The sequence below is a fragment of the Cygnus atratus genome, chromosome 4 (genome assembly GCF_013377495.2).
Source record: "Cygnus atratus isolate AKBS03 ecotype Queensland, Australia chromosome 4, CAtr_DNAZoo_HiC_assembly, whole genome shotgun sequence".
Classification (NCBI taxonomy): Eukaryota; Metazoa; Chordata; class Aves; order Anseriformes; family Anatidae; genus Cygnus; species Cygnus atratus.
The window spans coordinates 24067062-24091415 of NC_066365.1; the positions used below are offsets into that span (position 1 = coordinate 24067062).

Genomic DNA, 24354 nt, shown 5'->3' on the forward strand with positions numbered 1-24354 from the left:
TTCACCCGAAGATTCTAGAAGAAGCAGTATAACCAAGACCTTGGTAGAAATGCAAGAGAAATCCTACATGCCTTAAAAGTTAAGGGCAGCTCTGACTGATAAAATCAGGTTAATTTTTCACTTTAACCAAACACTAATATACCAGCTTTCATTATAGTTGTTTGACTGCAATTCAGAAGAATCAGACTTAAAATCTGTAAGCATGAGATACCTTCTTATGATTTCTTAGTAAAAACTGGCCAATAAAGAATGAAAGTGAAGAGTAGGGTTTCATTATTTAGCCATTTTGAAAACGTGAACAGAGCTAGCCTTTTAAATATGCTCGTCATCTTCAGAATCAGAAATAAATACATAAATGCTATTGCATACACTGGTATATGTAATAATACCTGCGCAACGAGCAGAGCCTCTTTAAGCTGGCCTCTTGAAGTAAAGAAAGAAACTAGTTTCTTTACATCTCCAATAGCTATACAGTATGGGATGACATCATCATTTTCTTCCTGAATCAACTGATCAGCTCTCCTAATTAAACAAATGAATAAACAAACAAAAAAGGTCTACATATAACATTGATCACCACATTTTATGGTACAGGTGTTAGATGAAGTTCAAGTTCACTGAAACACATCTACTTTTCCAGATCTCAGAAGACTTCCGAGTTGTAAGGATACTGCTCTCTACTGCATAATAACTTTTAGGTCAAACTTGTAATTTATGTTGAACATTTTAACTTGATTTACATACCCCCAATCATTGTTGAAATCCCTGACAGTTCCAGCCCAAACCTTACTGAACAAAACGTAACATCACTATAATCTTGTAAGAGAACCCAAGTACTACTGATATCTTTCCTACTTATGTTATTTTATGAACAGAAGTTACAATTCAGCACTGTATTTTTATCACTTTACCTTTGCATTAACTTCCTCCAATATTTCATCGATACACCAGGTGCAACTGAGAGAGCTTTGTCCCACTAGAAGAAAGCAGCAATATGTTTTATCTGAGCATTTCATTTTCGGAAAGAGCTGTATTTTTAATTATTTTTCATGTTTCTTCCATTACAATAAATTCATCAAAAGGTTTAAAATACTAATGAGCTATTTATTAGTCTGTGTATGTTAAAAACAACATATCTGGATCACTTTTTTCTGGATTTATTATCCCTTTTGTTCCTATACCAGCTTTGCTTGGGTAGCTGGTTTTCATAAACTTTTGTATTTTGTTTTCAATAGTGGTCTGATATTTTACCTCTCCAAGCTCTACCATCAGTTCACAATATCGCTGAATTTGTCCTAATCTTAAATGTATTTCTGCAGCTTCTTTAAGCCTTTCCTCTTTGCTTGGTGCACCGATACCACCTCCAAACTTGGACATTTTTACTGTCGTCAGTTCTTGTGCTTTGGACTGATAAAAAAAAAATTAAAGAGTACTCCAGTTGGTTTTCTGTGATGAAAACAAGTTTTCTTAAGAATGAATTATAATCAAGCATTACAATAAAATATAAAAGCTATAATTTAAGAAAGAATCCTTTTGAGAAAATACTAATTCTAAGAGATTACAGTAAAATGACAGTGAACTATTTATATTGTTATAACAACTGTTAGTATTTTGATGCACATATACATTTTCCTTATCTTCCTTTAATCTTTTACATATTTTCATTTCATTCTCAAACATTTTCACATATGTAACACTAATCCACCCAGTTGTCCACCATAAAAATCTCAGTATTTTTGAAAATATTTATGAATAGCTCTGCAAATTAAATTCCAGCATAGAGCTGGAAATTACTTATTACTCTTATAGTAATTCCAAACAAAGAAAGAATAATTTCTGCTAAGAAAGGCAAAGCATCTGTTTTTTTTTTTTTTTTTTAAAAAAACTACATTATTTTCTTATTTGGCAGCTTTATCTTCTGTGTCGTTTTTATGTTAAAATTTCCAATAAATCAATAAATCAACTTTGGTTGCTAGAAATAGAAAAACAAAAGAAAAACAAAAAAAAAACAAAAAGCACACTTGCTCTAGATCTCTACATCCTCATGAAATGTCTAGTTGCTGCAATGTCATTATCGAGTTTCCTAACAAAAAAAATGATATTAGCAGACATACACAGGATGTCAGCACTACCTTATCCCCCCGCTCTCCTATAGGGCTTAAGCAGGATTCCAAGTCGACAAAAAGGTGACAAAATGCTTTTAACTGATGGGAACATTTAACCACAGAGTGATCAGCAATTATGGCAGTTATTCTGGCTCACCTGAGTTTTAAGTTCCCAACATCAGTTACATGGATAAGAGATTTCTTACACTGCAGGGGTCAAGAATGAACTTCTTCTTCATAGGCTAGCTGACTGAGATAAATGGTTGTCGCGTTTTGTTTTTTGTCTCTCTCACAGTATTAGCAAAGTAACTGCTATAATTACAGTCAATATCACCAGTAGAAAATTTCCATCACTTAAGAGCCATTCTTTAAGAGTCTTATAAGTTATGCAAAAGAGACAGCCTACGACAGCAAACATCAGGTAATACCTGGCAAGTATTTAATCCTGTGAGGGGACAGTTAAACATGTTCTAATCCATACCACTAGATTGCTTTCCTCTATTTCCAACCCAGTCATTAGAGTATAGGATTGATTAGTTTCTCTGAGAAGTCCCTGAAAGAACCACATAGCCCCATATTCTGTACAAATTGTACATCAGTTGCATGTTCACGTATGCAACTACAAATAAATTTGTGGCCTGGTTCTGGAATTTCACATTCGAGTTACTCTTCAACTGTGTATCTCTATTAATGACAGGTTCTTGCTTTTCTACCCCTCCTTCCAGAGGGCCACAGAGCATATTTGCATATTTCTGCTGCCTCTCCTCCATTTTCAGACATGAATTCCTGCCCCTGCATCTGAACACAACTACAAACTTTTGTGTTTATACAAAGAATTTAATTTTACTGAATACAGAAGTACTCTATACATAGCCTTGCATTTTAACACTGAGTATGTATGAAGTCATGCAGACTCACCTAGATGCCATTGTTCTAACAGATTAGTATTGCACAGAGAACTGATAATGCACAAATATCTTCAGGCATGAGATAAGTTCTGATCCTTTTGTAAAGCATCAAAAGTGCTATTTTTAAAGAGTGAAATACTAAGTGGATTATTAACCATTTTCAAGTAATGTTTACGACTCACTTACCATTCTAAATCTAATGAGATGTTTCATATGCATAATTCCTTTGCAGTAGTTTTGTGGAAGCAGACTATCATCCTGTCCTTTTATTACAGCAACTAAATCCCACAAATTTTTGCTGCCTCCTGGAGGCTAGAATTGTTAGGGGAAAAATAAAAAATGTTGAATTACAATAATGTTCAAGAGAAATTAAACTTGTAAAGACCTTGAAAATTCTTCTCAGTCAATTCCAAGAAATATAATTTCAGACCATTTTAATATTAGAAGCTTTACCGTGAAGACATGACAGTTCAAGATACTATAACCTCTTCGTTTTTCTCAAAGACTTGAAGATACACTAAGATTCATGAATTCACGTTCTTGCTTATGTGTGGCCACAGTTGAGGGCTCATCATTTGAGCTCTCCCTTGTGCTCTCCCTTGTGCTCCCAAGTGTTTACAAGCTATGTGGTGGTTACTGCAGGCATAGAACAACATTCAGCTGCTGGAGTGCAACCAAATAATTGTTTATTCTCTTTTGTAGAACAAAGGTATGGGTGAGGTAAAGAAACAACTTCAAGTCTCAGCTGCCACAATGCAGTTTACAACACTAAAATCTTAAAATAGATACATATAACAGTATACACAAAATTTTGCAGGTCCTCAAGGCAAATTTTTTGTTGCTGAACTTTTAAGCATTCATATAGGTCTAATATTTGAATATTCCCCTCTGTAAAACAAGGATGATGGCTTAACATTCAATGAAGTCTAGAAGTGAATGAGTCATTAAAAGGATAATAAGAAAAAAATATTAAACCTTTGACCTGAAGGAGCTTTTTTAAGAGTAACAGGATACATATTTAGAAGCTCAGTCATTTCTGAGCTGGTGAAAAACAGAGGAATGTACCAGAAAAAAAAAAATCACTCTTTTCAATTTTCCTTTTTCAATCCCTGAAAGCTGTCATTTGACTCACAATAGTGTAAGCATAACACTTAGCTTCTGGACTCTAAAAAGCACTGCACAGAGATGATCAAAAAAGTTTCTGTTGTTAGAAAATTCTAGTATTCCATAATAGTTTTACTCAAAAATTAATATGGGACATCCAAATGTGTAATTTCTGTAAAACAAAGAATTGCATTAAAAATATTTTTAATAAAACAGTCAGGAAATTTCAGGATTTGTAACTGAGGAAAAGCATTTCAGCATTTCTGAATTATACCTTAAACTTTAGACAGAAATCAAAACATACAAACATTTGTTTGAACATACTGAAAATATTTTGTATTTTTTGCTTGATCTTTGTAGATCAGGATCTTTGTAGATCAAGATCACTTAATTAACAACTGTTTGACACAAACTGTAATTTCTAGGACATTTCTGTCCTTGTTCTACCTCAATTTCAGCTCCCATGTAGGTAAGCACGCACAGGCACCCAGTAGTTTATAATTTTAACTTAACTGCACAAAAAAGGCTGGAATGATTTATAGGAAATGTTACTGTGCAGTGGAGCAAAATCACTAGATGGATACTGGGGCATGGGCAATCCACATCTCCCAGCAGTTCTGGCACAGACACTCAGGTAGTTCAAACCTCACCCAGAATGAAGGTGTTTCTTTAATGGATTAAAATAAAAAAAATCCAATGTAGTTTCATAAAATGTATTTTTTTCTTTTTCTTCAAAGGAAGATTCTAATTAAAGCAAACCATTCCTATGAAAAATTAAGCTATTCCACCTATCTTCCTTTATGAAAGTTTGACGTTCACAAGTGACAAAAAATTCAGTCATGGATGTTTTCACAAGCAGAATTGTTAAGAGAGCTGATTTCTGAATATTTTTTGAACTTCCTTTTAGAAAGAGAGAAAAGAATGGTAGAGGAGAAAGCAACTTTTGTTTTAGAGATTAACTTTAGAAGAGTGAGTAGAGAACACTGACAACCTTAACCTGTCTGACATCCTTAAGATGTCACTGACATCCTTATGTTTGTAGAATACTTACTGAAAAACATTCTGAAAACCATCTTAGTTTCTTTCCTCGAGGATTTCCTGTCAGTTTTTCCACTTCTTGCTTAATATCCCTGGAAACTTTACCACACAGCAAAGGAGGAGCACCAGATTCCACACCACGATCTAACAAACACAAAGATTTAGACTTTTTTTTCCTTAAGTATAGTAACATACAGAAAATTAAAACAACTGTATATACAATTTACTTACCTGTATTACCAATAACCTCATCCCAACCTCTATCTGCTAAGATATTGATTTGTAGAGGATTTACAAGAGGTGTCAATGACCAGAGTCTCACAGTGGAGTCACGAGAGCAAGATGCCATAGTGAATGGACGACTAGGATGACATGTTAATCCTAGTAGAGAGAGCATTTAGAAATATAGTCAAATAATTAAGTTTATCTAAAACCCAGTTTGATTAAAATCCATTTTAATACAGAAATAAAACATATTTAAAATATTACCATACACATCTGCACCATGATCATAAACTGTGTCCAAACACGTTCCATCTCTTGTGTCCCAGACTCGAATTGTATAGTCCCAACTGCCAGATATTAGAAGGTACGGAATTTCAGGATTCCACATCAGTCCCCGTACTGGAGCTGTATGTCCACTAAGAATATTTATACAAGCATCCTGCGTATAATCCCATATTCGAACAGTACTGAAAAAGGATACAAAAGATCTATGTCCATCAAATCACCTATCTGAAATAAGACTGTCTTTACTTCAGCCAGTATTTTAAACTTCAGTATATTTATTTCTAAGAATATTTATTTTCAAAGAATTCCTCCTTCAAGACCAAAGCTTGCACCTGTATCTTTAAATGTAGAATAAGCATGTAGTATCATCCTTGTCTCAACTCCTGTGATTAACAAGTATCAGGCACTTTCTGCTCTTGGGAAAGTATTTGGAAAACTGCATTGATACAGCAGTTGTGACAAATTTAGATAATTATTCTGCTGCCAAAACACTGTGTTAAACTAACAGCAAAGCAACACTGAATTTGACCAACACTGAGATTTGGACTACTATTCACAGAGTTTTTTAAGGTGCCAGAAACAGTGCAACTAAATATCTTAAATTTTCCTAATAGTTCTGATATACACACCCGTCATCAGAGCCACTGCAGAGGATTCCTTCTCTCAGAGGAGACCATCGTACATGAAACACCTTTGCAGTATGCCCTGTAAAAACTTTCAGCGGTTGATCAGAGCTGGTTGCCAAGTAATAAACACGAACATTTTTATCTTCACAACCAGTAGCTATCATATCTCTGCAAAAATAAAACAGGAAAATCAGTCACTGGAATCATGAAAAGTACTTACGGGTTTTGAGTTTAAAAATAAGCATGATGCATATTTTACAATTTACTTTTAAAGTATCTTATTTTGCTCCTACTTTGTCTCTTCATGATGTCACTACTGATAAGCGTATTTCAGAGTAAATCAGAAAAAAACGAACCAAGATCCATCAGTTAAAATAGGGAATAGTATTTGCACTACAGTCTGACCAAGCATTTCTGAAAATAGTGAGTATATTGTATTCAGAACTCAGCACAGAACTATTAGTAGATTGAATTACTGTATAACTGGTTTTGACAACAAGTTCTCATGTTGTTATTAGCAATTACCTGCAAAAATATTGCAGTATATTCAGTTGCCTCCTTATGACAGCACGTATGTAAGTTGACAGCTTAGCAGTCATTAAAAGGAAGCCAATCTAAACTTCCCCTTTCCTGGTATTGAATGTCTGCTCTTTTCCATGCCCCTGATGGCCAGCACGTATAAGTCAGCTTTCAGCTACCAAATTCCCCTGCAATGCTTCTCCCTTAACACAAACTTGAGGTTCAAATCCTGGTGCAAAAATTTGTATTAAAAATTCAACACAAAATTGTCCATACCTGCATTAAAACCAGACAGTATGAAGACAATTATTTCTGTTGCTAGTATTAGTATTATAAAAAAATGCATTCCTATTATTAGATACACTGAAACCTCAGTTTGCTGCTTAATCTCTTATAAGGCAAGTACAACTCAATTTTATAACTCAGAAATCATTTGCCAATTAACTCTATTCCTTGCTTTTTAGTGTATTTATCTAAGAAAAGAAGTGTGTTCTTGTCACACTCGATTGACATATTCTAAATTAACTCATACTTCTTGTAATCCTTTGGTTAGTCTATGCAATGACATCTGTATTTGTTTTCATCTACAGTTTTTTATCATGTACTGCATGTTTTATAATTTACTGAAAAACACAGAGAAAAAACACAGTAAAGAAAAACATTGACCCTCACAGACTATAACTTTCATTAACACAAAGGTTTCTACAATTCCCATAAAGTATGGGTGAGTGAAACAAGTAGTCAAGAAGGATGAGGCCTAAAACAGATGGTTTTTTCCTCTTCTCTTCTGAAACTTTATAGACACTATCAGAACAAACTATGTATTAGGAAACTCACCAAGAAACAAGTTGACAAAACTGAAAATTCAGAAGAGATGTAGAGAACAGCATGACTACTTTGTCATCGAAAGTATTTGAAAAATCACTTAGCAAAATCCATATATTAGAATTTGGGGTATTCTCAAATAATTCTTTGAAAAATTATTTAAATAAGCCTTATATTGATAGATTCAGTTTTTCAAATATTATTTTTTGTTACTCAGGAAGAATGCTGCAATACATTTTCAATGCTTCTTATTATCAATTTATAAGATTACATAGTGTACAAACATTTAAAATATAGTGTGTTACTTCAAGTTATGTTTTGATTCATCTTCAGGGAGTTGTTTTCAAATTAAATATATAATATAATAATTGAAGAGCTGTAACATGACTCTTATTCAACTACACTTATTATTTATAAACTATTTGCCAAAATGTAGATACACACTGGGTTCCTTCTGATGACCTTATGTGTGGAATATACTTAATTTTTTTACTTCGAAGAATTGCAACTTACCTAGACATAAATTCTCTCATAGCTACTTATGGATATTTATTACTATCAAAGTGTTCTCGGAATTGGACAACCAGCAATAATTAGACATGTATTAAAAGTGTCTTAAATTTATTACATTAAGCTTCAGTTCTGAGAAGGATCTAACAGCATATTTCTAACATGTAATTCTGTTCAGTACAGGTTGCCAGAACTAGAAGTACTTACTTTGCATTGTTATGTTTTTGACAGAAATAACTAGCACTTGAGAGACTGAAACTTACTGTCTCAGGCACAATACCGTTGACATAATCATATTCATTTCAGGGTTGAAGTTGGTATCTCTTCGTAGCATGCAGTGCCCTAGTGGATGTCCAGGGTGTTCAAAAGTAGCTTAGAGATCCCTATGCCTTATTTCATTGCAGTTTATGTATCTCCCAAACCTTACAAAGAGGTTACCCCATACCTTGTCATATAGGTTTGCCATTATACGGCATTAAAATCAGAGATGTTTTCCTCCTGCTAGTACAAAGATAGCCTTTTTAGAAGTTAAATAGTCTTTGTCTTACACAAAAAATTAGCATACTGGACAATGAACACTACTGGAAATGCAGAGCTACTACAGACATCCTACTGTGAAACAGAAACAATTTCTGTGCTGTAATATGACAGTAAGTATCACATTCTAAAATCAATAACTTTGTGTTACTTTATAACATTAATCCAATTAAATAGTACATATAAATTATTTGGGTTAATTTTTACTCACTTGTTGTTTTGACTCCAATCACAGCCAAACACTGCAGCTGGATGTTTGTACTTGTGAAGAACCTTGCCATCAATGGTTCGAATAATACTGAAACCAATTACAATAGAATATTATGAGGAAAAAAGCTACCATTCTGAGTAGGCTATCCAAAACTCAAGTTTGATTATATGCAAATAAGCCAGATAGCAGTAACTTAAAAAAAAAGTATACGGAAAGAATTTAAAGAATGTGGGTAGCAAAGGAAAAAAAAGGTTTGAAAATGTACTGAAAAAAATACACACAACATTGTTCTTGCTTGACATTTGATCATTTTTGCAAATAAATTATTATCCTCCTGTAGTAATACAACTGTAAATTTTATTTTGCTCTGTAATAGTGATTTCTAGTTCTTGAAATAACAAACTTTAAAAAAAAACAACAACACAAAACAATGAAGACAAGAAGGATAGCTTTTTGATAAGTGTCCTCTATGCCTACAGGTAAGAAACCTGGAAGAATATTCTTGGCTAAATAAAAATCAATAATCAGTTTCAGTATCGAAGTGTTTTAGACACTACTCCTTTTGGATACAATTCCTTTATTTTTTCTTAAAAAATAAAAATGAAAAATATATCCTAACAATACAGGAGATTTATATACACCAAATTCTGGCCAGTGAGAACAGTTTTAAAATTAATCACTGATGGTGCTGCCAAAGTTCACTGACTTGATGTGCATTTGGTGTTTTTTTTTGTTGTTTTTGTTTGTTTTTTTTTCTTCCAGTAACACTCACCAAAATCCATCACCGCTGCAGGTTGCTATTCTTTTGGAATCTTTATGACTCCAGGCAATGCAGAAGATTCCATTCTTTCCATGCTTCAAAAAATGCAAAATACCTATCAATAAGAAATAATTCACCCCTTTTTCTCTTATCTATTGACTCATCTGTTTTATTTTGTTCTCCTATGGGTTTCAGCCCATTTCTCCCAGAAAACTGGGACTGAGGACAGAGGGACAGAGACAGTAAAACTGCCCTACTCTCCAGTATTCAAGAGACAAAGAATGAGCAACTCATATGAATCTGAAGCTTGAATAAAGGTTAGCTGCTTGTTCTAATAATGACGTTAGTGGGAATGAATAATTGCGTTATGTGAAAACTTAATTGGGGGCATGCATCAGGACCAGTGTTTGAGAACAGATGTTTAGTAGCACACGCTCCATTCTTCTACATGTTAAAACTCGAGAACTTCTAAATGTTTTTTTTGTTGTTCATTTGCTTGCTTTATTTCATTAAAAAAGGTTCTTCTCCACATCAGTCTTCTTAAAGAGCAGCCCTTCCCTCCAATGCAGATATTGCCACAGTTAACTGTCTGTCTAAAATAATATTAGAAAATATATACTGAGAATACACAAAACAGTACAGAATACTACACTACTAAATAGCTCTTTCTGCCACTAACTAGTTATGGCACCACTTCAGGACTTGTAAAAGCCTGCATAGATTACAGGTAATACAAGGCAAGATTCTAAATAAACCATACTGTCTAGCGTGTTGCAAAATGCAGCTTCTTGGTCTAGACTTCAGGGAATTAATTTTTTTGGGGGGACTTACATTTGAAAATATAGAACATCAATTCACCTTTTTATGTTTTGAAGTTTTATGTCCATACACATTTAAGAAAGAATTGGCTTTGCTTTTCCTATGTATCACTACAGAAACAATTTTAAAATAATGGAGACCTTCTGGTGCTTCAAGATTCTCAGGTCACAAATCTACTCTTAGGAAGTAAGAAAAATTTCACCTGCCTCAGAGATAAACTGGCACCCATATCAATCTTTCTACAGATTTTTGTTATATCATCTTTTAAGAACATGTGACAGATCTTCATTTATTGGCACTAGAGGGAATAACTAACTTATATGGAATAGACAAAAGAGCAGTAGGCTCATCATACCTCACTGAATCGGGTTATCACTTTGCCTCTTGGGACATCCCAGATGAAGCCACCATTTCTGGATGTTGCACCCGCTATGCAGTTCAGATCTCCTTTAAAAAAAGGACATTTATAAGCTCTCATAATAAACATAATATGAAGTCATCAATGCACATAAACAGCAGTTTTTCCATGCTTTAAGGCCAGCATTTGATATTAAGTCACAAATACCAGTTTCATTAAAAGCCTGACCTACTTTTCTATATTCTTATTTTGAGCAAAGGGCAAACCAGAAGTTGAATAGTTGCAAAAGTATTCTCAATGCCTGCTGAAAGCTTTGCAATTAAGGTGACAAAAAGTCATGTCCATTATGCATATGACAAACTAAAAAACATATACAGTCTCAATATTTCAAGCTTGAAGTAGAGCATTTGCTTTTAAAGTTCCATATATACTAAAGACAAATCAGGAAGAATGCTACAGGTCACATAACTTGGGCCTAATCCAACAGCCACTGGCTCCTCCTCACCCCAGTGATCATCTATGCCAGTAGAGCTATAATTTTGCTGAACAACCCTATGACACAGTTAGGTAAGTTTCCACTGTTGTTTTATACTGTACTTCAGAGGCAGAAAAGGCAATCCATACAGGAGGAGTCTAGAAAGCTGTTTAGAACATACATACATAGAATGGTAAGAGATTCAGGTAGGAAAAAGTCAGGGGGGAAAAAAAAAAAAAGAGGTTTAGAACATACATACATAGAATGGCAAGAGATTCAGGTAGGAGAAAGTCAGGGGGGAAAAAAAAAGAGGTATCACCATGTTTAAAGGTCTTCTGAGACCAAACCACATGGTGGCATGCATTGGATTATATTTTAGGAATGAAGAAATATGATGGTACAAGGTGGAAAGGAAATTGCTGGGAGTAAGGGATGTGAAAGAAACAAGAAACGTTTTGTCTGGAATGGGCAAAAATGAAGTGTAAGGAACCGAAGTTAAGAGCAGAAGTACATACTTTCAATTGGCTTAAATTTACTTTTTTAATAATTCAGAATACAAATCTTAAAACACCCCCATTCTTCCCCTCACCATCATGAACAAACTATTCTCTTAATGCGAGATACTACTACAAACTGAATTTAAATTTTAGAACAAAATAACACAAAAGATGGAATAACATATGTGATATTGTCATAATTTCCATGTAGCACGAAAAATTATCTGTGAAGAGGAACATGGTGCAAGATACTCTCTGAATTTTATTTATTTATTTATTTTTAAAAAGTGCCATCTCATTTCACTTATACAGACTACATTAAGCTTCCCATTAGAATCGTAGGAGAGTAAAGCACCGAGCTGAATTTAGAATTAAAAAAAAAACAAACAACTGTATCTGCTGTCCAAAGAATTAAATCACAAGAAAGCCTTCTTATCATCAACTACTGACATCAGTAACTTTATCAGAAATGTACTTTTAGGTTCATCTAAATGGATTGCAGAACAGTTCTAACAAGAAAATTTCCTACCAACTTCAGTGGCTTCTCTAGGGAAGAGTAGACACTTTGTGGAAAAGGTACTCCCTATCCCAAAAATAATTTAAAAAAATAGAAAAATAAAAGTGGAGCTCTTCAGTGAATAGAATCCTACATGAAGAAGGATGAGATTGAACTGAACACATATATTCCACTTTTTCAGCATAAAATAGAATTTGAATTCCTTTAATCATTTGCCTACTGTGCAGAGGAAGTCTCATCATCTCTGTAATGTAGTGCTAGAAGAACTTTGCAGAGCTTTGTTCCTCTAGTCTCAGTATGAAAGGCAGAGATCAGTCCTTATAATGGTGAGCCTCAAGGAATTCTGAACCACTAGTTTTTACAAGTTTTACAGATACTACTTCAGTTATGTTTAAAAACTTTTAAGACACCCTCCTACCTAAAACTAATACTTTTATAACACAAATTGCTGCTAGTCAATGCTAATTCAAAGAACATTTAGACAAAGTAAAATATTCTTACCTGGAGCCCAAGAAATTGAATAAATAACCCCCTCATTACCAGGAGAAGTGTAAACTGCTGTTAAAGTATTTATATCCCAAACTTTTATTGTGCCATCAAATGAAGCTGTAGCAAGAAGATCAGGGTTATCAGGTTTGAATTTGCAATCAAAGATGGTCTCAACATGTCCCTTAAATGAAACAAATATTGAATCCATTTTTATTACTTTTTTTTTTTTTTTCCAGAACCCCAACTCTAGAACAAACTCTAAAATAAACCATATTATAACCTATATGTTATGGCTAATCAGTCAAAATTAAAAGACATAAAATAGCTTGGACTATAACACTCCTTCCCTTCATAGATCTTTATTAAAAACAGAAACATTCTGCCTTAAAACAACAAGGTGATGGAATGCCAGGGATGCATTAGCATTGTCCATTGAAAATGAGTTACTAAAAAACCACTAGACAAAAGCAAAAAAAAAAATATTGTAAAACAGAAATAATTTTGTTCTTCAGGTAAAAACGATCTGACTGAAATAATAAAGGTCTGTATGTTGATTATATTTGAAAACATTTACTAGTATTAGGGCAAGTTTTCTGTATTCTAAAAACAGTCTGCTCTATTGAAGTTTAAACTTCAATCATTCAGAAGTTTTGCATCTCAATTGCTTGTTTTCTAAGACATGGTCCTCTGGAATTAAACTTGACACACGCATGAAAAATAGATAATATAAAAAAATGTTAAGCCTCAGGTGCTTTACAGAAAAAAAATCTATTAAAAATTAACATGGAACACTAACCTCTATTCAAACACATTCTGGAGTACACCTGAAAATTACTGACATTTTTCAATGCAAAGGGAGTAGGGAAAGAGGAAAAGAGAAAAATCGTCAAGAATAACCAACAGACCAGTGAAGATGCTTACCTAATATGGGATAAATTCAGCTTTGAATTTCTGCTTAAAAAAATTTAAATAATAATTTGGTCTTTGTCATTTTAAACTGAGTGACCTCACCACCTGAGTGGCTTACATTTTCTCTCAGATTTGACTAGAACCTTCATTCTGGATTATAGAAAACAATTCAGGTAATATTTCAGTGGAGAAGATGAAATTAAACTAAAATTTTAGCTAAAAAAAATGAAACAAAAGCAAAACAACAACCACCACCACAACACCCTTAAATCTTTACTGGCTAACAACAAATCTAGTCTCTTTTTTAATGATAAAACTTGTTTGAGATTCCTATAAAAACTTTATTCCTTTTTTTTTTTGTTTGTTTGTTTGTCTGTTTTCTGCTGTTAAAAAAAAGCTATATAAGCAAAATTGTCATTCCAAAGACAGAGATAAGACATACCAAATCTCTAAGGAAATCCCACTTTCTGGCGCCCATGTCATAAAGCCCCACACCACCGTCCATGAAACAACAGACAGCATGACCAGGAGGAAGAGAAAATGCTTGGTTTGGGGTTAAAGTTGGAGGAGGAACAGCCTCACTTGTCGAGGATGTATGATGATTTTTAGTTGGAGATGGTGATAAAAATGCTTAAGAAAAAATAGAAACATAAGATTTTTTTTTTAATTTTCCATTTAGTAATGAATAACAATTATACAGAGGAAATTGCTTTGTATTACAAAGAGATTTAAAAAGGAAAAAAAAAGAAATAAAGAATTGCTGTACAAAGCCTAGCCTACTAAAGAAGGACATTATAAAGAGCTTGATCCTTTACACATTCATTTGTCCCACCCATCGGCACCAGAGAGCAAGCACTTTGCTTAATTAAGAACTAGAGAGACAAGAAAAGTTTTCAGAGATTAACTTGGGTATACCAAGATTCACGAAAATATTTTCTTAACTTGCTTCCACTGTAATGAATAACAATCAAAAGTAAACTTACACTTTTTCTTTGGAGGAGAACTTAGTACATGCAAACCATGGAAACCCGTTTTCTTCAATTTAAAATTATCTATAGGTGTTGTACGTGAAACATTCCAAATACGTAACACACCAACTTGAGAATCTGAGGTTAACAAAAACAAAGGTTTTTTTTAATTATTTTTTACTGTATACTGTCTGTTTAAGCAAAAAAAAAAATATGACAATGAATTAAATTTATAATCCTAAAAATATTTATAGGCAGGCACAGTCGCCTCCATGGTAATTTCACTATTAACAATAGCATTTAGTGACATTAGTTAATTAAAATTCAGCAGATAAACTCTATGGAAACTCTCTCTTTAAAAAAATAATCTCATAGTTTCACTTTCCTTATTCATTGGTTGTCCTACCTTGAAACTATACAGTATAGAAAAGAAGCAGGAAAAAGGAAAAAAAAAAAACAACCTTCTGGAAATAGAGAAAGAAAAGCAGGAGAACAAGTAATGGCACCCTTCAGTGCAATGCATTCCTATTCCCCAAAAAACTCTAATATATATTGCTTAAGCGTGCATAAGGAAAATATTATTTAGCATAAATAGTTTGATATCACTTTTTTGGACCCTACAAATAGAAAATATGTAAAAACTGCTCATTGTCATTTTCTGTTCTTTTGCATACTTTTTTTTTTTTTTTTTAACAACACATGTACGTTTTAATTTGTAGAAATATTAAGAAACAGAAGACTCAGTGCTATATTCACTATTTTTCCATAAATCAGGAAAGAAAAGACTTACCTCCAGTTATAAACATTCCTGGTGCGCTAGAAACCCAGGCTAAACACTGAACAGATGCTGCTGCACTGGGAAAATTAAACGTTGTGATACAGGACAGAGATTCAGAATCAACTAGTCGAATGCCATTGTGTAAATTAGCAACAAGAAGGTAGTCAGTTGACAAAGGGTCCCACTCCAGCGCTGTAACAGGATCCTCTTCATCTGTTCCTTCAAGAGACTCTGGTCTTAAGACATGTTTCTGATTTTTAGAGCCTTTAAGAGTACAAGAATACAGTTATTTCAAAATGAAATCAAATATATCCTTGGAATATTTACAAGGATTGCAAATCTAATTTTTGTTTCTCCCTGAAATTGTTAGCAGCTTGCTCTACTGTCTGTACCAGTGAAATCAATGAAGCTGGCTTTGCAATATTTGACTTAAAAGTAGTCCTAGCTCCATCAGATATGACTTTATTTTTTAATACAGCAGAAGACAGAAACAACTTTCAGATTTAACAACAGAATTTTATACTACAGAAAAATATGTTAAATATACATTGTCCAAATAATTTCCATGAGCAAAGAGGTATGCAGCACAGTTGAAGATGTGAGCTATTTTAATATAAGTAAATATGCATAACAGGCATATTATATTTGCACAACATCAAATATAGGCAAAAGAAAAGCAATGTGAACAAGAAAAAATTGTAGCAAAGTAATGTTTACAAACAATTGCTTTCAAATTTTTTGGTTGTCCAAAACTACGTGTGCAATTATGAAGCATTCATACATTTTAAAGCCAGAACAAGCCATTAGATATTGAATTTGACACCTGCATAACAGAACAGACCTTGTATTAAGAAAAAAAATCCACTATTTTGCACCACTTTTCTAGAAATAATTAATTTACATCTTCAACTGTTCAGTTTTAAATCTGTTTTTCGATTTTAATAACAAAAAATATAATTAATCATATTTTGATAAATGCCAAGGCCTAACTGTATTAGTTAATGATTGACGTAGGAATATGGTTTAGTGGCAGATTTAGCAGTGCTAGGTTAAACAGTTGGACTTCATGGTTTTGGAGGTCTTTTCCAACTTAAGTAATTCTATGATTCTGTGTAGAACAAAGCCTATCCCAACTAGAACCAAAAAAGAAAAAATGTTGATCACTGTGGAACATTCTTAATATTGAAATAACTATTATTTTCTAATAAAAATTCTATTATTGTACATTGTATCTGGCATTAACTTTATCCATCAATTATCAGAAATTGAGCAAAGGATTTAAGATTTTACAACTAATAGCTGCATAAACTGATTCCTCCATTCCACTTATGTTTTCATACAAGAAAAATGCTAAGGTGTAATCATCTCTTCTCAAGCATCTGGAATAACAACAGGAAAAACACTGGAAATACCATTATGTAACTGACTTAAATTAGCCAAAAACTTTAGGATTCCCCCCCCAAAAAAGTTCTCTTGAACGAGCAATGCCAGTCACGTTCAAACACCTCCGTCTTTAGAAAGCACAACCAACTGCTGGGGAAGTATGGACATCTAGGAGCTATTCAGTTTTACCTCTGCTTCAAAAAAGAGTCTGGAAGCAAAGCTCAAGGGAACCCTAACTGTTAAATTTTATCTTCTATTAAAAGAAGACAATTATACTGTGAATCATGTGATTGAGTCACAAGTGATTTAAGTAAGCTGTACTTAATTCTGAGAACAAATGAAAGGTAATCTAGTATAGAACACTTGGTTCTAAATGACTGCACTGTATTTCTTTAAATAGGTTACTAATCTTAAATCCTTGCATATTTTTTCTTTACGCTAAATGTTCTGCTACATTAATGGATAATCTGGAATTAATTAAAAGAAAGTATAGCTACAAGAGAAAGACCTAAGTAGTGCAGTCTGCTAATTATTCAGCAGTGACTCATACTTAAATAGAAAAAATGGATTCTTCAACAAGTCAACACACTGCACTCTCAAAAACTTAACAGGAAGCTGTGGATGTTCACGTTCTCTCTAGAGAGTGTTTTGAAGAATCAGTAAGTGTCCTGTAAGTATTTTACTTATCCTACAAAAGGACTGGACCCTTTAAAAGAATGGAACAGGTACTTTTTTTTTTTAATTGATTTCGCTTGGTGTCTACGTAAGTCCTGGTCCAACAACAAGCCATTGTACACATTTTACAGGAGGTACATGAGGGCTGAACTTTAAGCTCAGAATGCAAAATATTAGCTTACTAGCCTGTACTGGACACTGCCAATTCCCTGCCCATCCTTTTTTTTTTTTTTAATAAAAAATAACAAACACAGAGGGCCTATATTTAACCCACTGACATCTCTTTGTTTAAAGTACTGTTATTTTTTAAAAGCCACCAGTTACAAACATCTGATCAATACTGACTATAAACTGTAAACTAGAAAACCAAGGTTGATAAAATTAGTTAGCTTACGTAAGCCTACATTTTCAATTATATCCAAATGTTAAGACATCCTAGTAGTTCATGAAGGTGCAATTACATTTAAAGAACTAGTCGTTCATGAAGATGTAACCACAGTAAGGGTACTTGTGCTTTATCACAATGATGCAACCTATATTCAAATATTACTTAATTTTGAAACATATGTTAATTTAACTGTCCATCAGAATTTTGATCATCTATTTTTCAACACATCTATGATTTTATCTAAATAAATTCATCTTTTTCTAATACTGTAAAGACAGCAAGGAAAAAAAACTAGGACTTGTCTGTGTTCTTTCAAAATCATTATGATTGCTCAAATGTCATTGTCCTAATTACAGGAATATAATCCTTTGAAATATTCAATTTTCTTATTGCATGCAAGTCTGGGTTTTGAATGGCAGCAATATGGTATTTCAGTTAGTGCCTGTTCTTGAATACATCTGAATTTGTCAAACTAATTCATCCCACATAGTAAAACTTACAAATTAATTGTCAGAGCTAAGTGGCAAGTGGACCTCTGCAGATCCATGATTTTTTGTTACTAAAAAACAAATAAAAATCCTATTTGACTAAATTATCTTACATCCATTTCATTAAAAGAAGTGTGTTCGGAACTAAAAAAACCACACAATAGAATCCAACATAAAATGCATTAATTTCCTTGAAAAATTTTGTAAAAGTGAAATTTTACATAATTTAAAAACAAGAAATTGAAAAGTTCAAGTGTCAATTGCAGTACTTCCCTTTCTGTTCCAAATAATTTAAGAAGTAACCTGCATTATTTATATCCAGGAGTTTCAGTGGAAAAGTTCTGAAAAAAAAAAAATTCACTCAATTGCTTATGAATTTTCAGTTTGTTGGAAACCAAGAATTTTATATAGATTAAGAACAGAAAATGTATACCAGTGTTATTTATTTTTATTTTTAAATGATTTTAGAAAATATTTATAATATTACAATAATAATGAACTAAAAAATACTCTAAATAGATACAGGCAAAATTTTTGTTCCCTCCCCCCCTGTAGTATGAACAATTTTCAATTAAAAAAATACAGGAACTTGTACTGCGGTACATACAGAACTGCCACTGATGCCAGCTTTTTTAGCCAATGTTCTATTTGCATGACAAAAATTCTGACATTTTAAAGGTTTTGCTATTAATGCTATTTTCATATTGAAATAATTCTAGGCAAACTATTCATGAAAACTCTCAGTTCGATACATATTTAGAGGTGATATTAAAATTGATTTTAATTTCCCTATGCTAGTACTAAGTCAGCCAGCATTGCTGAAGCAAGGGAATTTATTTTCTGTAACATTCCTAGTGACAACTTATTACAGTGAACTGAAGGGGAACAAATTTTCAATGGCTGTTGGAGTATAACATTGTGTAAAATGAATGAATTATTTAAAGAACTATTTTTTCCTCAAAGTTGAAAAATTATTTTTCAGTGGAGGAAAAAGAAGTAGACAGAAAAGTAAAAAATCTAAATAGTCCATCCCATATTGTTATGTGTCTTCACAGAAAACTGTTTATAAAAGAGTGCTGAATTTTAACTTGAAAGGACAGGTCCTCATTCAGCAAAACCCCTTTTTTAATTAGTCCAGTACTCTGCTGATGAAGTATGCATCCACATGCTCTGTGCATTACAAACGTATGGAGAAAAATTCTTGCCCAGGTAGTCTCTTTTAGAAGAGGATCCTAAAGACCGACACACTGTTATTCATGAAATGAAATTCTACCTACAAAAAGGCAGCAGACTCTAGAATATGAAGCAATGGGCTCTAGAACAAACAAACAGAGTAAGAGACTAGTGAAAAATTCAAGTCTGTCCATTTGGATAAACAAACTTACTGGGAAATACAGAAAATTCAGTAGAAAATTGTGGCTGTTATCATTCCCCAAAAAAAGTTTGTTAGACTTATCAAAAATTGCAGTATTATCTTGAACACAAAAGGGGGAAGCAACAAAGAAAATGCTCTGCACACTTCAACTAAACAAATACATTTCTGTGATATAGAAGGAAGAGAAATACTATGAATTAAGAACAAGTTTTATGTATATGCCTATATTTCTAAAACCTAAATGAAAAAAATGCAGAATTACATGCAAAGAGACAACAGCCAACAACAAAAATATATACATATATATTCCAATATCAGTTTTTACCTGGTTGAAAAACAGACAGACTTCCATCAGTATGTCCAAAGACTACTTTTCCTTTTTTCTTTGGATGCCATCTAAATAGACAGATATCTGACAAGAAACTATGTGCTTCTCTGTGTACAGTTACTCCGCTGTCAGGTCCCGAGATAGTCCAAATGTACAAGGGACCTCTGTGGGACACAAATGCAACTGCATCACCTGCATTCCAGCACCAGCTAAGTGACGCAGGAATTCCTGAAACATACAGGTAAACCTTGTTAGAACCAGAATAGGAAATTCAGTATATTACTGTTGGGCCCAGTATCAGCAACTGTCTTGACAAGCTGTAGAAACAATTATTCATCTACATAAAAACTATTAGACTGAAATTTAAACAGTGTAAAAGTAAACTATACGTATCCATATGCAGAAAGCAGAAATATTTCTCAAATTATTTTAATACTACTTTGATGGGCTGTATTTCATGATACTTATACTTGATTTCATTAGTGCCAAAGCCAATCACATATATGAGAGAGGTTAAATCTGATCCTGTAAACAATCCTGTCATTCATTCACAATTCCATTTACCACTATTGTTTTATTGCTAGCTATTTGCTATTAAGCTAGTAAAATACTGAAAATTTTACATTTTTTTTCCCAAAACATAATGTAATTTAATCTAGGGATAAATAAAACAGAGGCAGATATTTGTGATAGAAAACTCTGTAGTCAAAGCAAACTCTTGATAATTTCTCTCTGGACATCTGCCAGTTAACTCAGTTGCGTAACACCTGTGAGGACTGACGTTTAAAGGTTTTGGCGTTAACAACTCCAACACTAATTATCCCCATAATTCAATAACGTGTCTGAAGGGGTGAATGGCAGTAAGACAACCTCCTCAAGATGAAGATTCACAACTGTTCATATTTTGATACTTTAATGCTATTTTTGCTTTCTTAACACTACCGTATTAATAGGATGTTTAAGCATATTATCCTAAAAATAATATGACTTTTAGAAAATTTAAAATAAGAAAAGATTATTTCACATGTATTCACTGGTTGAAGTAGCTTTTTAAGCAAGCAATGTGTTGAAAAATAAGTATCAGCTTTCATATTAATGCATAATTTGAGCCAATATTCTGTTTGGATTAGATCAAATCATTGTGTGTTTCCCTACTTACTGCTTTTGCAGGATATGCATGATACACAAGATTTTTAGGGGTATTCTAAATCCTCTGGAAAGAACAGAGTAGAGAGTCCCAAAATATCTTGGAAGAACCTGAGACACTGACTGTCCTTGGGTTACACCTATTTTCCAAGAAAGCAAATGTAGGAGTCAAGCACAGCTGACAGAGAATGCCTATAAGAACAGAAGATAGAGGTGCTGGTTTTGACTGAAGGGAATGAATGAGAACTGGGCAGGGAAAGGTGACAGGTATAGACTTTTAACCCCCCTAGACCTCTATTACAGTCTTGTCGTCAGTTTCAAGAACTTAGATAAGATACAGGTGGACAAGAATTAAGGTATTTAAACAAAAACTATTTTTCAATTTCATTGATAATTTATACTTGAACCTGCTGAACACTATATTTTGTTTTCACTTCTGTAAAGAATGCTACATTTTATTTGATTTCACTTCTGTAAAGTTATCATGAAAATACACGATCCAATGTTTAAATCTTATTTTTTTTTATGATAAAAAAAGGTTTATTTCTGCTCAACCAATAATCAATGGCAAAGTAAATTCTTCAGTTGGTCAAGTACTTTAGAGAAAAGAAACTTTTCACCAATTACTAGATAGTTCAGAGCAATTTCCTTGAACACACTATCGTAATTTTCTAAAATGAACTATAACAATCAGAAGAATATTGTGTTATGTAATTATTAAACCGCTGGTCTACTGAATGCTTTGAATTTACTGTATATCAAGTATTTCTGATACCTGGAGATGAAAAGAACTTTATTGAACAAATAGATCTCCATGTTTGAAGTACCTTTTGTGTTGTCCAGCTTGGCCACAACTTTCTGTTCAGTCACGTTCCAAATAATTACTAAACTGTCTGCACTGGCACTTGCAAACACGTCAGGATTGTGTGGACACCAGGATATGGCTGTGATTGTCTTCTTATGCTCAGACATAATTGCCCGGAGCTTGAATTCATTGTAACGGTGATCCAGCTAAACAAAAAGTAAAAATTCATTTTAGAAATACATATTTTGAAAGCTCACTTTAAATACTGTTGGGTCAGAGAACAGCTCATGTAACAGACTTACAAATGAAATTGTGGTGGATTAACAATTCTCAGTACTTGACATCTCAATAAATGAAATTCCTATGTAATTTACTTACACAGAAAAGGTGTAAAATATTCAATTATCCCAAGCACTATTAGCATTCTATCATTTTCACTTATAAACTATTATATTTCTTTAAAAACTGCACTCTAACATGATTTTTATATAACGATACTAAAATGCATTCTTTACAGTTAATCTACAAGGGATGGAACACAAATGAGTTTGAAATCTTTCTGATTCCTTAATTTGCTTGGTCAAGTTAAAAAACAAAAAACAAAAAACAAAAAACGAAACCCCAAACCTGACACAGAAAAGTTTATTTTAATCCCACAAGCAGTGTAACTCATGCAGTTAAACTAAGGTTATCCTTATTTCATGCAGTATTTCTCAATCTGAAAATTCCACGTGATAGCATTTATACTTTTTGTTACATGTTGATGCACAGTAATCGGGGACTTTAAATGACCACACTGCTGTGCAGTTCAGAAACAAAGAAAGTAGTAAGTTGCTCCAAACCAAAGATAGGTGGGCCACTGAATCCACAGCTCTGTAGCTCCATCTTCAAAGTTTCCCAGAGTGGATTAAAAACTGCTTCAAATGACTACTTCCACACTACAGCTTCAAATGAAACCATAGAATTGCTTCATTTCTCTCTCAAAAGCTGTTCTTCTTTGACAGATTTTCATTCATCTCAGGCATTTGCTGGATTGAGAGCCTGTCTTTTACAAATAATTCCAGATACATACAACTTCAAATACAATGCTTACACATCAACTCTATGCACTATTTGTAACTAGCAGAAAAAAATACTTTGGAAGAGGTATCTTGAATGGAAGACTGAGTTTTATACAGATATCTTCTCAGCAGTAATCATACTTTCAAAAGCATAATGGAAACATTTATTGAAAGGGCTCAAAATAAGGTAGGCAATAACGTAAAATAAGTAGTCTGTTAAATATAAACAGTCTTACCTGATAAATATAAATAGCAAGGGTAGCACAGTAGGCAAATCTGTCCCCACTAGCAGCACACACATCTTTGTTCCATGGCTGACATCCAGCAGCTAAAAGACCCACTTGTTTAACCTGTGACATTTTTGCCTTTAAAACAGAAAATCATTAACTACAACATGAAGACAGAATGTTAAACAACAGAATAATGCAGTTTTGTTCCCATAATTTATGCATACGTACCTTAACAATATAGCTAACCTTTATGTTTTAACAGTAAAATCTTGTGTTTACGAGGTATAAACGAACAACCAGAAATACACTGAGCAGACATTCACAGGCTTCAGTGTTACACATGGCAGGGATTTTATTACCACTCACAGGAGTCTATTTGTGGGAGTGGGAGATAGCACACGAAAACCTGAACAGATCTTGGTTTGCACTAGCTGAAGCTGTTCTTCACCATTTTTATTTTCTCCTACACTCAGGTTCAAAACTTTCTAAATAAAAGCATAATGCTCTCTCTGATCTTTTCTCCCCTTCATTCCCCACAAAGTCAGCTGGACAAAATAAACTATGTGTAATACTTTGGTGTTAGTTATGTCAAGCAACATGCCTACAAAGGTGTTCAAACCACTAGCTTAGTACAAATATGAATTACTTATCATCCTTTTCTGAAGAAGCTTTCTTAATTACTACTATGTAATAAAAAAAAGTTGAACTGTGAAAAATAAATGCAAAGCTTACTGTAGGCATTACTGTACAACAACCTGCGTCTGAGGCCTAAACAGGATTCTCCTTCAGACCAGCTCTGCTAACCAGCACTAAAAGTCCGCACATAATAACTCAAACACTATTTGACCACTACTGTGAGTATAAATTTTCTCTACTGTGTATGAGGGAAATATCCACTTGCAGGGAATTTAAAAGCTGTAACACAAGATCCTTGTAAGAATGGCGTAACACAAGAAATACTAAGGGGAAAAACATATACTAGATGCTTTTTTAATACTGTTTCTCAAACTAC

At 33.3% G+C, this 24354-nt stretch overlaps 1 protein-coding gene across 3 annotated transcripts in view; it reads right to left on the bottom strand.

Annotated features, from left to right (window-relative positions):
- WDR17 (WD repeat domain 17) overlaps positions 1 to 24354 on the bottom strand; it is a 47674-nt gene that overhangs the window by 13739 nt on the left and 9581 nt on the right. For 2 of the 3 annotated variants that reach the window (XM_035557903.1, XM_035557902.1), the window contains exons 1-17: positions 23349 to 23471; positions 22074 to 22257; positions 20098 to 20328; positions 15476 to 15727; positions 14701 to 14823; positions 14160 to 14347; positions 12821 to 12989; positions 10828 to 10919; positions 9666 to 9748; positions 8894 to 8980; positions 5645 to 5847; positions 5387 to 5536; positions 5169 to 5299; positions 3200 to 3325; positions 1252 to 1407; positions 912 to 976; positions 390 to 522 (exon numbers count right to left, since the gene is read on the bottom strand). In XM_035557903.1, the coding sequence (XP_035413796.1) occupies positions 390 to 522; positions 912 to 976; positions 1252 to 1407; positions 3200 to 3325; positions 5169 to 5299; positions 5387 to 5536; positions 5645 to 5847; positions 8894 to 8980; positions 9666 to 9748; positions 10828 to 10919; positions 12821 to 12989; positions 14160 to 14347; positions 14701 to 14823; positions 15476 to 15727; positions 20098 to 20328; positions 22074 to 22257; positions 23349 to 23471 (2496 nt within the window). Of the gene's footprint in view, positions 1 to 389; positions 523 to 911; positions 977 to 1251; positions 1408 to 3199; positions 3326 to 5168; positions 5300 to 5386; positions 5537 to 5644; positions 5848 to 6294; positions 6460 to 8893; positions 8981 to 9665; positions 9749 to 10827; positions 10920 to 12820; positions 12990 to 14159; positions 14348 to 14700; positions 14824 to 15475; positions 15728 to 20097; positions 20329 to 22073; positions 22258 to 23348; positions 23478 to 24354 lie in introns of those variants that run through there. The other variant, XM_035557901.1, reaches the window with a different exon arrangement.